Raw genomic sequence first — 13,828 nt, 5'->3', positions numbered from 1 at the left:
CAGTCACTTTGCATATACCTCAGTATCAAAACACAACCCACCTTCATCTACATGTGGATGTCTCCCTTTCCTAGGTCCCATGAAGCACTTAGGTGTTGCTTTGCAAGAAAATCTGGAATTACTGTCCACTCCACCAACCATGAGCATTTTTTCCACTAACATCAAGTATATGCCCCACGTTTCCATTTCCAGGCCTTTCGATGTAACGGCCTGGAAAATGCTGACCTTTCAATGCTGAATCATAACATAATCTTTTAAAAGACATATTAAATGGCAGTTAAGTAATGCACACAACTCATTAGAAGGAAGGGCAACGTGAACAGCTGTGACCAAGTTCACCCATGTGCAGTGTATGAACCTCCTAAGCACCACAGCTGGGTAGCTTGGAACAACAGAAAATTATTGTCTCCCAGTTCTGGAGGCTGGAAGTCCAAAATCAAGGTATTAGCAACACCATCCTCCCTCTGAAGCTGCGGGAAGGATCTGGTCCAGTTCTCTCTCCTTGCTTCTGGTAATTCCTGGCTTGTGGCAGCACAACTCCAGTCTTCATATGCCATTCTCCTCATGTGTGTGTCTCTGTATCCAAATTTCCTCTTTTTTTAAAGATACCAGTCATTGGATTAGGGGCCCACCCTACTCCAGTATGACTTCATCTTAATACGTTTCATCCTCAATGACCCAATTTCCATATAAGGTCACATTTTTAGGTAGTGGAGATTAGGACCTCAACATGTAAATTTTGGAGGGGGATATATTTCAGCCCATAACACGCAGGCAGTGACAACCACCTTGTGACTGCTACCCAGCCTACAGCAGTTGCAAGATGCATCTCAATTTCAAAAATATTAAACGGGGAAACAATGTGCCTCTTTGCATTGATAAGCTGTAGTCACATATCAGCTGAAGTTAAGTGGTTGAAGATTGGGGATCACAATGTAGTTATGGATTTGGGTTATTAGTTTGAGATTCAAGGCTGAGACACAGGCACATAGATCCTTCCAAGATGCCTGATTTGGGCCCCATCCTATAGTAATGCGACTTTCTAGCTCCACATCTTTGCTTATTACCTGGTGTGTTATGGTTCACTTGACCTTCCCTTAAATTTTGCCTTGACCTAGTTTGTTTGTTTTTGTTTTTTTGTTTTGTTTCGCTCCTGTTGCCCAGGCTGGAGTGCAATGGCGCGACCTTGGCTCACCGCAACCTCTGCCTCCTGGGTTCAAGCGATTCTCCTGCCTCAGCCTCCCGAGTAGCTGGGATTACAGGCATGTGCCACCAGGCCTGGCTAATTTTGTACTTTTAGCAGAGACAGAGTTTCTCTATGTTGGTCAAGCTGATCTCATACTCCCGACCTCGGGTGATCTGCCCTCAACCTCTCGAAGTGCTGGGATTACAGGCGTGAGCCAACGCACCTGGCTGCCTTGACTCAGTTTTTACTATAAACTCTCACACGACTTTTTATTTTAACCTAATTCACAAAGTTTTACTGCTGATTTGACCTGATGGGATTTTTGTGCCCCTACTAAGACTGTTAACATTCTTTTACATAAGTTAGGTAAACTTTTAGGACTTGCGCAAGTGGAATTTACAGACTGAATTTTGACAGTCTCAGGCATATATTGTTTGAGGTGGTTAATGCCTTTACTTTAACATACTTTATTTTATTTACGCAGTTTTAGGATCATAATGAGCTTATAGCTTTTCACAGAACTATTGTGTTCTTTTTGATGCTCAATGTGTCACTTTTTGGCCAGTGGGAGCCCTTTAAGCTGACTCCCTTTAGCATTACTCCCCTTAGCATTTAAAAAACATTCTTGCTGTCTAGCTACAACAAGATATTCAGGTCCACTTTATTTTTCCCTGCCCCAAGATATGGACCAACTGCTCTCCAGGAATCTGGGGTTTCTTTTAGCGAGAATAACATTAAAAATAACAATTGGGCCAGGAGCAGTGGCTCACACCTATAATCTCAGCACTTTGGGAGGCCGAGGTGGGAGGATTGTTTGAGGCCAGGAGTTCAAGACCAGCTAGGGCAACATAGCAAGACCCCCATCTCTAACAACAACAAAAAGAGAGTGCTAGGGGTACACATCAAATTATTTCATACAAGTAAGGCAGTGGCAGAGTGACATCACTGCAACATAATTTTCATGACAAAGCTAGAAAAGTTGTATTTAAAAAATGAGTCATGATTTATGTCACTGATTTCAGGGAGATTTTTAAAAATTGGGTGATGATTTCTTTTTTTTTTTTTCTTTGAGACAGAGTCTGGCTCTGTCGCCCAGGCTAGAATACAGTGGCACAATCTTGGCTCACTGCAACCTCTGCCTCCTGGGTTCAAGAGATTCTCCTGCCTCAGCCTCCCAAGTAGCTGGGATTACAGGCATGCGCCACCACGACTGGCTAATTTTTGTATTTTTAGTGAAGACAGGGTTTCACCACTTTGGCCAGGCTGGTCTCGAACTCCTGACCTCAGGTGATACCTGTCTCAGCCTCCCAAAGTGCTGGGATTACAGGTGTGAGCCACCACACCTAGCCTCCCTTCTGGTTTGAGGTTCCACATTTTCTCCTCTCTCATATACAACATCTTTTTACAAACTTTAATATATTGTGTTACGTTTTATTTTGACAAGCCATGTGTTTAAGTTAGAACAGTGTCTAATGTTTCTGTTGCATAATTTAATGAATATCTACTAACATCTTGGATCCTACCTCTAGCTATAGCTGTTTCTACTTCTCTTTTACAATAATATGAACGCTTTATACTAGAGTCACTTCATTGACACTATAAAAACATTTCTTTTTACTACAATAAAAAGCATAAATGTTAACTAATCTTCAATAATTTTTAGAAAAGTTATACAAGATTTAGGTCCAGATTTTAAATAATGCAAACATCTGGACACAGCTAAGCACATGCCTTTCTTGGAACTGTTTTAAAACCCTGCTTAAACTTAATTCTACATTAATTTCATCTCCCAGTAGAAAATAGTTTCAGCTTTCCCTAAACTTTTTCCTAGAGTGAAAACTCTATCAAAGCAAAATCTCAGCAGATAGATTCTTTATGCAACCTCAGCTCACTCTATAAGGGGGTTGGTGGGGGTGGGCTTCTGGCAGTCTACACAGATATCCGTATTCCAGCCTTAACTGCATGTGCTTATAGCGTGCCAGGGACATGGCTTCTCACCAGTCCCAGTGGACTGCAAGGCGTCTACCCACTCAGCTCTTTTATGTCTTTGCATCAGAAAGAGATTGACAACTCTTCACTGCTTTCTACCTCCCTCAAATACCCATTCACGCACATACACATTCTGTAGGTGAATGTTTTTCTCTTTTTTTTTAAGTGAGAAGAATGAAAGAATATGGAATTCTGTTTCTGTATGATTCTAGTATGACTTCTCCATACCATGTTTTTCTAAGCACAAAAAAAGACTCTCTCAAATAATTCTTAATTGCCTGCTTTTTTTTTTTTTTTTTTTTTTTTTTTTTTTTTTGAGATGGAGTGTCTCTCTGTCGCCCAGGCTGGAGTGCAGTGGCACGATCTTGGCTCACTGCAACCTCCACCTCCCAGATTCAAACAATTCTCTTGCCTCAGCCTCCCAAGTAGCTGCGACTACAAGTGCACACCACCATGCCCGGCTAATTTTTGTATATTTTAGTAGAGATGGGGTTTCACCATATTGGCCAGGCTGGTCTCGAACCCCTGACCTCGTGATCCGCCCGCCTTGGCCTCCCAAAGTGCTAGGATTACAGGTGTGAACCACCGCGCCCAGCCAATTGCTTGACACTTAACACCATCATTTGTTTCAACATTAGTCTGCATTAAAATGTGTATGATTACTCACTACTTAAGAAACTGTCGCTTTTATAGGACCTTAGCCAGGTTTGTGTTGCGTTGCACTTGTAAATGTTTAACAACTAGCTCTTTGTTTAAAAACAAAAAAATCCCCCAAAACAAACAAACAAACAAAACAAAAGGCTGATGTGTATCATTTCCCAATTCCTGTGGTGTAAATAGGAGTTAGTGGAGATTAGGACCTCAACATGTGAATTTTGGAGGGGGATACATTTCAGCCCATAACACGCAGGCAGTGACAACCACCTTGTGACTGTCACCTGGCCTACAGCAGTTGCAAGATGCATCTCAATTTCCGGAATATTAAACAGGGAAATGATGTGCTTCTTAGTATTGATAAGCTGTGGTCACATGTCAGCTGGAATTATTTGGTTGAAGACTGGGTATCACAATGTGGTTATGGATTTGGGTTATCAATTTGAGATTCAGGACTGAAACAGTCCCACCATTGTCAATTTCAAGCTACCAGTGTGACGTCATTGAATGCAGAGTAGGAAAGCGATGTGTGCTGTTGGCTTTCAGGACCTGGTACGAGCTGGCTGCAGCACATCACTGCCCATTCCAGACATGTGTTGCTTTTTTGAGAAAGGATCCTGGTATTACTCCCCCTCTGAACATTTAAATACACCTTTGAACTATTTTCTCTACACATTTCCTTCTAGAATTGATATTCACTCCCAAGAGAATAGTTTCTATGCAGCAGTGTCCTCATAACTTCCGACCTTGGTAGGAGTGGACAGATGGTAACACCAGACATTGAGAACATTGTCTGTTCCCAGAGAGGGTCGTGGAGAACTGAAGTGAGTGAGCTGAAATTGGCTACAGGCTCTTGTGGGTCCTGTGCATGATTGCCTTTGCCATGGTTTGAGTTATTCTGTTTTCTGTGTGACTCTCTCACTTCAGAGAAAACTGCCAGCTGACTTCAAGGTTCTGGAAGCCTCAGGTCTGGTGTATACAGTCAGCGCCCAGGAGTACTGGCAGCAGGCTCTCCTCACCGAGGAGGAAACGGGTAATTTATGTTTTTTAAATCTCCATCACTAAAATTCTCAAGATCAAGCTTGGCACTTTGAATTTCCTGCTCTAGAACTTTTTGCGCCACACAAACAATTTTTTTCCAGCTTGCCATGGTTTCAATACCAATTGCAAATAAGGATATTTTCCTCTTTGCATTGTTGTGGTGCCAGAGACCACAATTCCTCTTGCCTCCAAATCTTACCATGGGTTGGTAAAGGTCAAATAATTGGGTTGCTGGGCGCAGTGGCTCATACCTGTAATTCCAGCAAAGTGGGTAGATCACCTGAGGTCAGGAGTACGAGACCAGCCTCACAAACATGGCAAAACCCCATCTCTACTAAAAATACAAAATTTGCCAGGCGTGGTGGTGCATGTCTATAATCTCAGCTACTTGGGAGGCTGAGGCAGGAGAATTGCTTGAACCCGGGAGGCAGAGGTTGCAGTGAGCCGAGATTGCGCCATTGCACTACAGCCTGGACAACAAGAGTGAAACTCTGTCTCAGAAAACAACAAAAAAAGCCAGGCACGGTGGCTCATGTCTGTAATCCAAGCACTTTGGGAGGTCGAGGTGGGTGGATCCCCTAAGGTCAGGAGTTCAAGACCAACCTGACCAATAGGGTGAAACCCCATTTCTACCAAAAAAAAAACCCAAAAATTAGCCAGGCGTGGTGGTGCCAGCTACTCGGGAGGCTAAGGCAGGAGAATTGCTTGAATCTGGGAGGTGGAGGTTGCGGTGAGCCGAGATCACACCATTGAACTCCAGCCTGGGTGACAAGAGTGGAACTTCGTGTCAAAAAAAAAAAAAACAGTTAGGTTATCATTTCCTTAGTCCCCGCCCACCCAGCTTCAGGCATTAGAATTGTTTCCTGAGTGACTATTGTATATTTTGTCTGTGAGGCAGTGAAAGTGTAAGGCATGGCTCTTTCTTCACAGAACTTGAAATCTGGATGAGGAGCTAATACTAACCCAAATGCAAAAACTGAAGTAAAAATAAGGCTTAGTTGTTGCTGACCATGAGTTCAATAGAAGCCCAGGGAACCTAGAGCTCTGTGTGCACTAGATACTCAGTGGAAAGTGGGTGGGCAGGCAGGATCAGGACTGCACTCTCATCTGAACTTGATATGGCTTGCAACGTGCATGCATTTTACTAGACGTGTAGGTATGTGAATGGAGGTTAAGGAGCAGAAGGTGTGAAATGTTCCCACAGATGGGGGAACTGCTTGATTAAGGGTATAAAAGACAAAATTAGCACGGTATATGGAAGGAATAATATAGAGAAATTGCCACATATGGGAATAATGGGGAAAAGGGTAGAGTGGCATCTATTATCTTCTGACTGACAATGGGTTGGGATGTGACAGGAATCCTGTCACATCTAGAATCCTGCATGTCAGAGGTTCTTGTTCCTTTCTACAGCAAGCATGGGCTATTCTGGTGTTAAGGGTTAGTTGATATAGATAGAAAATTCTAGGGGGACCGAAGGGCTGAGACTCTAGAATTGTGAGCACTTTGGTTTACCTCTGCAGGTGATAGCTGTTCAAAGGAAAGAGCCCATGTTTTCAACCAGCCTGTATTTTCCATGTAGTTTTTTTAATACGGCTAAATAAAATGAATATGCAGTATTGCTGATCTACCATTCATCACTGTCATTGATCCTAGACACGGGAAAAGTGCTTTTCAGAAAGGTTGGTTCTCTAGGCATCCAGCCCACTTGGGATCTCAGCTCTAGTTCATTCAGATGGCCACCTTGGTCTTTCAACTTTTATGAATCCTATTGACCACAAACTTCTGGCCTTTAACAATTATTTGTGCTGCCTGTGAATTCCAGAAATCCCTAAGTTAAGAGAATACATCAGGAAGAGGCTCTTGGACAAGAAGAGGAGGATGGTGACCAAGTATGTGACTGAAGCCTTTGGCCTGTTGCTCCTCACAGATAGTTTCAACTCCACGCAAAACCTGCCGGTATGGAAGACACTGGGTTTTCATGTTCTCCCCCCTTCTGGGCAGGACATTTCCTTTTACCAAGTTAGAAAATTAACTTATGATATTTTTTCTTTTCATATTAAAGGAAGATATGAAGTTCAGAGAGTCTAAAAGGACAAAAAGATAATTAGAGGGTTAAAATCATAACATTTGGGTAAAAGAGAAAGGAGTAATATTTTACCTGGGACAGATGGGCTGAGAGAAAAATGTCAAAATAGTAGCTATTTTCCATCTCTCCTGAGACTCGAACTAGGTGGAATGTGTATAAGCGATGGCAGGCGTGATTTGGCTTGCTTCTAGTGGAACACAGACACTTCTTGGTTATCCTGGAGAGGCGTGTTTATGTACACAGTCCAAAAATATTTCATCTGTCTCTGGTGCTGTCAGAATCTCAAGCTCAGAAGAGCGTAGGAAAATAATGTGAGAGGATGGAAGCTTGGAGGGAATTTCAGTAGAGTTTCGATAGTTATCTTCACTGGCAAGAATGCAGGCCTTCTGAAAAACTAGTTAAAATTACTTTTCTCATAGTAATTGACATATTTATCTCTTTCATGGATGATTTCTTTTTAACTCTAAAATAAGAGGGATAAGCTACTAGATTAGAGACTTGGGGGGTTTTGGAGAAAAACCTCTTACTGTCATCAGTCACCAGCTGTGTTGTCTCCTTATGAGAGACGGAATATACAAAGACAATGGCGGGACCATGTGTAAAAATAGATCTCTGACCACAACCTGCAGCAACCTGCCCAGAAACCAACCTCTTATCTACAATAAACAGCCCAGGAAACCTTCTGTCTGTAAGTCAGACTTGCAGGAAGTCAAACTGCTATCACTAATAACAACCCAGGAGGCTGAAGAATAACTCTGTAACAATCAGCACCAGATGGCTGGGACTTGATGAATAACTTCCCTAATCTCTGTCCCTGTTTCCAACTTACTACCAATCAGGAAAGCCAAATGTCTATGCCTAACCAACCACATTGGCTGCTCTGCTTTTAGCTAGCCCGTCTCTAGTGTCCCCAGGCCAATAGCCTCCAATCAGGGCACCCCTGAAGCCTTTCCTTTTGTCCACCATGAAGCTTTTCCACTCCCCTGCCTGCTTTTGAGTCTCTGCTAAACTCAAATGATGGTGGCCGACTCCCTTGCTGTAGTGAGCTCTGAATAAACAGCCTCTGCTTGTCCTCATTTGGTTGGTCTTCACTTATTTCCACACTTGCCTTCACCTGTCAGATGTGCACAGTCAAGGTGTTCATCTTCTTGTTATGCCGGAACAGGGAAGGGGCAGAGGAAGTACATGCATAGGGCTCTGTGAATGGTCAAGGAGCTGGTCCTGAGGATGGGGAAGGTGGGCCAATGATGACCCTGTGGGGTGGCAAGGGGAGGCAGACACTCGAGACCTGACTTCCACGTGGGAGTAAGCAGTGCCACCTGGAGCCTTTGGTTGTGTATAAAGGCTTGTAAAAAGTCTTTAGTGGTGTGGGGTCTTTCTTCTGCATAAAAGGGGCATATAGAGCAAAATTCAATCTTTTTTTAATCATATTTCTTATGACTTGTTTTGGTCTAGTTGTACAAGACAAAAACAAAACCAAACTCTTGGAATCTGAGATTTTCTCATTTGACTTTTGTCCGCTGAAATCGTTGGGGAAGGGTTTGACCTTCCAATTTCCCAAAACAGTTCTTCAGGGTGAAATTTGTCTCTCTGCCCAGCACAAGATTGCTTTTGGAAGTGCTGATGGAAAATGAATCCGATGTGGGCTGTGTGAAGTTGGTGTATTTTACAAACATTAGGACAAGGCATTTTGCCATCAAGGCCAGAAGTGCCCACCCCACACGCTTTTCTTTGCCAATATGGAAGTGCAGCGTTCAGAGGGGGCTCAGGTTCACCCTTGCAGCCAGACTCCAAGCAGTGGAAAACATAGAGGAGAAGGGGGCTGACTGGCAATTCTGCAATAGCTATGTTAGGGAGTTGCTGGCAACTTTGCTCAAAATTCCTTGGCCTTAGATATTGGTCTTACTCTTAGCTCTTTGATAGAAAGTTGGAAGGCAGGAATTTGTCAGTTCCTTTGAATTCTGAAAAATCAAATCTAACTATGTGTGTGATTGATTTTTTTTTCAAAGATGATCACTGAAATCAAAAATTTAGAATTTGAGTAGTGATTTTAAATGAGCAATCATTATTTTTAAGAATCCATATGAAGTTGATGATCACATCTCAATGTCAAATGAAGTCTGCGTTTATTCATACTAAGTGCCAGCTTCTTTGTTTCTTATTGTTCTTTTATTCTCTGCTCTTCCCTTTCTTATCATTCTTTTGTTTATTCAACAAGGATTTATTGAGGGTAAGGCATTGTGAGAATCATGCCATAGCTTTTCTTTCCATGACTTCTTTCTTCTTTCATTTTCATCACTGGTGACACCACAAATTCAAAAGAATCTAAAGGATGTCCTGGGCAAAATGCTTTGTAGAATTCTTCATGGTGAAAATCAGGGAAATTCCCGGGGTACACTGAATGCTAAACGGTCTCCATAAACTCTAAAATATATTTACTCCAAGATTCACAGAATTTTAGAGTGTGAGGTTGTTTTCAAGATCATTCAACCCAATTCACTTACTTTAAAGATGATACCATTGAGAATCAGAGAAGTTAAATCACCTGTATTAGGTCACACATCGATTCGAGAGCTAGTTCTGTCTATTTGGAATAGAATTTAAAAGCCCAAATTATCTTGCAGTTTCTCTGGGCCACTCGTTCAATCCACAAATGTCCATGGGTTTTGCTCTCTGTGCTGTGCCCTGGAATAAAAGAGCATGACTAAAAGCCTGTTCCTTTGGCAAGTTCCTGTCCAGGGAAGGAGACACAGGGAACGAGAGAGATGTCATACGGCAGGAGACGTGCTGTGGTGCAGGACCGTGGGAAGCGCAGTGGGAGCACAGGACAGAGAGCCCCACCTCTACCTGGGGACTCAGGGAAGGTGCCTCATGGGAAGGACCTTTGAGCTTTGTCTCAGAAGTAACAAAAATGAAATCAGCAAGGCCCAGAGGGCACAAGATGGACAGCACGTTTGGGGAATAGCAGCAAGTCCGGGGTAGCTACTTGGCAGGATGTGTCGGGCAAACAGAGATGGTGGTGCTAGAGAGGTGGAGTGAGTTCTGGCTATGAGGTGCCTTAAGGGCCAAGCTGGGGAGTGTGGCTCTGTCTGCTGCAGGCACTGTGGGGCCCACCAAGGTTCCCATGTGGGGAACAACACTATGAGTTCCCAGTTTGGCACTGTATTAGTCCATTTTCATGCTGCTGATAAAGACATACCCGAGACTGGGTAATTTATAGAGAAAATGAGGTTTAATGGACTCACAGTTCCACGTGGCTGGGGAGGCCTCACAATCATGGTGGGCAAAAGGCATGTCTTACGTGGTGGCAGACAAGAGAGAAATTAGAGCCAAGCAAAAGGGGTTTCTCCTTATAAAACCATCAGATCTCATGAGACTCATTCACTACCATGAGAACAGTATGGGGGAAGCCAATCCCATGATTCAATTATCTCCCACCAGGTCCCCACCACAACATGTGGAATTACGGGAGCTACAATTCAAAAGGATATTTGGGTGGGTAAACAGCAAACCATATCAGGCACCAAGGGGTCAAGGCTTTCTCTGGTGGTCACTTCCTTGTATTATTTGAATATATGTTTTCTCCCTGATTAGACTGTATTCGTTGAAGAAGGAAGCATGGATTTATTTTTGTGGTCCTGTAGCTTTGCTATGCAAAGTGTGGTCCATAGCTCGGAAGACCAGCATTACCTGAGGACTGGCTAGAAATGCAGAATCCCAGGACCTTGGATTTCAGATTTTAAGATCTCCTGTTGATTTATATGCATGCTAAAATTTAAGAAGCATTATCCTTAAAAACTGCTTCGTGCAGAGTCAAAGTTCATGAAATGTTTGTTGAATCAGATGTCATTGGAAAAATCTGTTTTAATAACAATTGGATTTCTGTGTGGATAGCTACTTCCCCAAATAGCCTGATGGATTAGACATCTGAAATAAGTTGCTGAATAAGCAGAAACTGTGACTTTTAAGAAATGAAATAAGTTGCACCAGGCAGATATTTGTTTTATTCTCTAACCCCACAAAGCCTAAAGGGGTCTGTGCACTGAGTGAGGTCTTATGGGGACAATAAAGAGAAGTCAGCTCTGAGTGATAAGCTGAATCTTGAGCTGGTGACAAGCTTAAAGAAAGCAAAGCTTGAGGAGAAGGTGCCCTTAGGGAGGGGGTGGCCTGATGCTTTTATGGTCCTTGTCCCTAGAATGAACACTTGCACATGAGTGTCCTGCGGAGATTTGCGGAAGAGAAGGTTGAGCTGCTGGAGAAGGCCATCGCACAGTGCTTCGCCTGCATGGAGCAGCCTCTGCAAGAAGGGGTCAGGACCGCCAGGACTTCTTACCGCTGCATCCTCAGGGCATGTTTGGTGGTGAGTGACCCTTCCAGGGAAAACTCGGATATTCCAGGAGGCCTGCCCGATCCCCAGGCTTCTTTTGCATCATCCCATTCTCTTCAAAAGAGATAAAGAGCTAGAGGGCCAGGCACGGTGGCTCATGCCTGTAATCCCAGCACTTTGGAGGCCGAGGTGGGCGGATCACAAGGTCAGGAGATCAAGACCATCCTGGCCAACATGGTGAAACCCTGTCTCTACTAAAAATACAAAAATTAGCCAGGTGTGGTGGCGCGTGCCTGCCATCCCAGCTGCTTGGGCGGCTGAGGCAGAAGAATTGCTTGAACCAGGGAGGTGGAGGTTGCAGTGAGCCGAGATCGCACTACTGCCCTCCAGCCTGGCGAGAGAGTGAGACTCCATCTCAAAAAAAAAAAAAAAAAAAAAGAGCTAGAAGAGTGTAGGAGAGAGTGAAAATTGCACATAACGGTTGTTCATCTGTGTCTTGAAAGGACCAAGGAAGGTACACAGTTCAGCAAAGACAGAGTGGGAATCTGGGATCTGAGGTTCTTGGATGGAGTACCAGCTCCAACAAACATCCACCTTGTAGCCCTGGGCAAAGCCCTAGACCCATTTTAAAAAAATTTCTTGGTTTTCTTCTATAAAATGAGGATGCTCAATGCTTGCCCTACCTATCTGGTAGTGTTGATGTCAGTATCAATTAGCTTATACAATAAGGAAACATCTTGTAACCTCTCACTTGGCAAACAAATTGTGGTTTTATTTCTTAATTAGTTGTATAGAGTTTCTGAAGGATGAAAAGGTAAGTGCAAGGCAGTATTTATCTAAGACTAAGGGGTGAAAAAAGAGGCCCATTGTATTAGTCTGCTTGGCCTGCCATAACAAAATCCTATAGACTGGGTGGCCTGAACCACAGACATTGATTTTCCCATAGTTCTGAAGGCTGAAAGTCCAAGATCAAGGTGTCAGCAGGGTGAGTTCTGAGGCCTCTCTCCTCTTCTGGAGAAGGTAGATGGCCACTTTCTTGTGGCATCCTCATGTGGCCTCTTCACTGTGCACTCACACTCCTGGGACCTCTTTGTCTTCCCAGAGGGACACCACACCTGTCAGATCAGGGCCCCACCCTTATGACCCCGTTTAACCTTAATTACCTCCTTACCGGCTGTGTCTCCAAACACAGTCACCCTGGGGGTTAGGGCTTCGCATGTGAACCTCAAGGGTCATACTTTAGTCCGTAGCACCCATTAAGGGGAAGATGTGATGGACAACACTGCTCATGTAGCAAAGATGACTTGGTGTCCCCCCGTGCTGGGAGAAGTGCATGGATGGTGTGTGGTTGTAGTTTTTAATGGGCCTTGGAAAGTTGGAATGTGAGCAGTGGAAAATGTGTGAAAAGGTGAGTGTGATGGGGTGGTTAGCTTCCTGGAGGCTTTTCTATGTGCACCGATGATACCAGCTTTCTAGCACCTGGCCTCTTCTGGGTGTTGTTATCTGTGTGCTTTGTGTAAAAGCCTGTTTAAATGTCTAGATGAGCCTGAGTGTGGTGGCTCGTGCCTGTATTCCCAGCACTTTGGGAGGCTGCGGCAGGTGGATCACTTGAGGTCAGGAGTTTGAGACCAGCCTGGCCAGCATGGTGAAACCCAGTCTCTACTAAAAATACAAAAACTAGCCGGGTGTGGTAGTGGCACCTGCAATCGCAGCTTCTGGGGAGGCTGAGACAGGAAAATTGCTTGAACCTGAGAGGCAGAGGTTGCAGTGAGCTGAGATGGCACCATTGGAGTCCAGCCAAGGTGACAGAGTGAGACTCCGTCTCAAAAAAAAATGTCTAGATAAGTAGGTGCATGTGCTGCAATTTGGATGAAAGGAAAGGAGGAGATTCTCTAGCACAAGACGAAGAATAAATGCTGAAAGAACCAAGAGTAAAGGAGGAGATAAGTTGGGGTGATACTGGGGTCACTGGGGAAAGTATCAGTGTGTGGACATAGGAGGATGACAGCTGGAGTGTCTTCCATGCAGTTGGGTATGGGTAGCCAAGTATCCATGCGTGTAGTATGTACGCATGCATGCACTCAGTCAGCAAATATGAGCAAAATATGCTGACTGTGGAACCAGATACTGCACCTTACCTTATCCCATCCTCACAGCCATTCTGTGAGGCAAACACCCTTATTATTATTTTAGTTTTACAGCCTTAGAGAGACTAAATACCTTTTCCATGGCCATGCATGAACTCCACATCTAACCCAGGCTGGCCTAACTTCATAATTGGACACCCAACTCCTGCTACACTCACCTGTTGTGTCTCCTAAACTACTCAGCAAATGATTGCAGCAACTTGTAGTTGCCAACCAGTTATATAGTTTAACATCTATAAATCCCCATAAATTTTGCTGCATTCATTCATTCATTCATTTCTGCATGTAACAAAGACTTTGGAATACAAGGCATGGTTGCCAAGAGGCTTCGTATCCCACATGGGCTCTGGTTAGTACCTCAGTTTCCCCATCTGCCAACTGTGTGACCGGGGACA

General features: G+C 43.8%; 1 protein-coding gene across 1 annotated transcript in view; it reads left to right on the top strand.

Moving 5' to 3' along the window:
• Nucleotides 1–13,828, top strand: part of NUGGC (nuclear GTPase, germinal center associated) — a 60,666-nt gene that overhangs the window by 30,240 nt on the left and 16,598 nt on the right. Inside the window, exons 11-13 of the mRNA XM_003272916.4 lie at nt 4,757–4,862; nt 6,696–6,829; nt 11,155–11,319. Coding sequence (XP_003272964.2) covers nt 4,757–4,862; nt 6,696–6,829; nt 11,155–11,319 — 405 coding nt within the window. The remainder of the gene's footprint in view (nt 1–4,756; nt 4,863–6,695; nt 6,830–11,154; nt 11,320–13,828) is intronic.

The sequence above is a fragment of the Nomascus leucogenys genome, chromosome 8 (genome assembly GCF_006542625.1).
Source record: "Nomascus leucogenys isolate Asia chromosome 8, Asia_NLE_v1, whole genome shotgun sequence".
In the NCBI taxonomy this organism is placed as follows: Eukaryota; Metazoa; Chordata; class Mammalia; order Primates; family Hylobatidae; genus Nomascus; species Nomascus leucogenys.
This window is presented reverse-complemented; position numbering and strand designations above follow the sequence as displayed.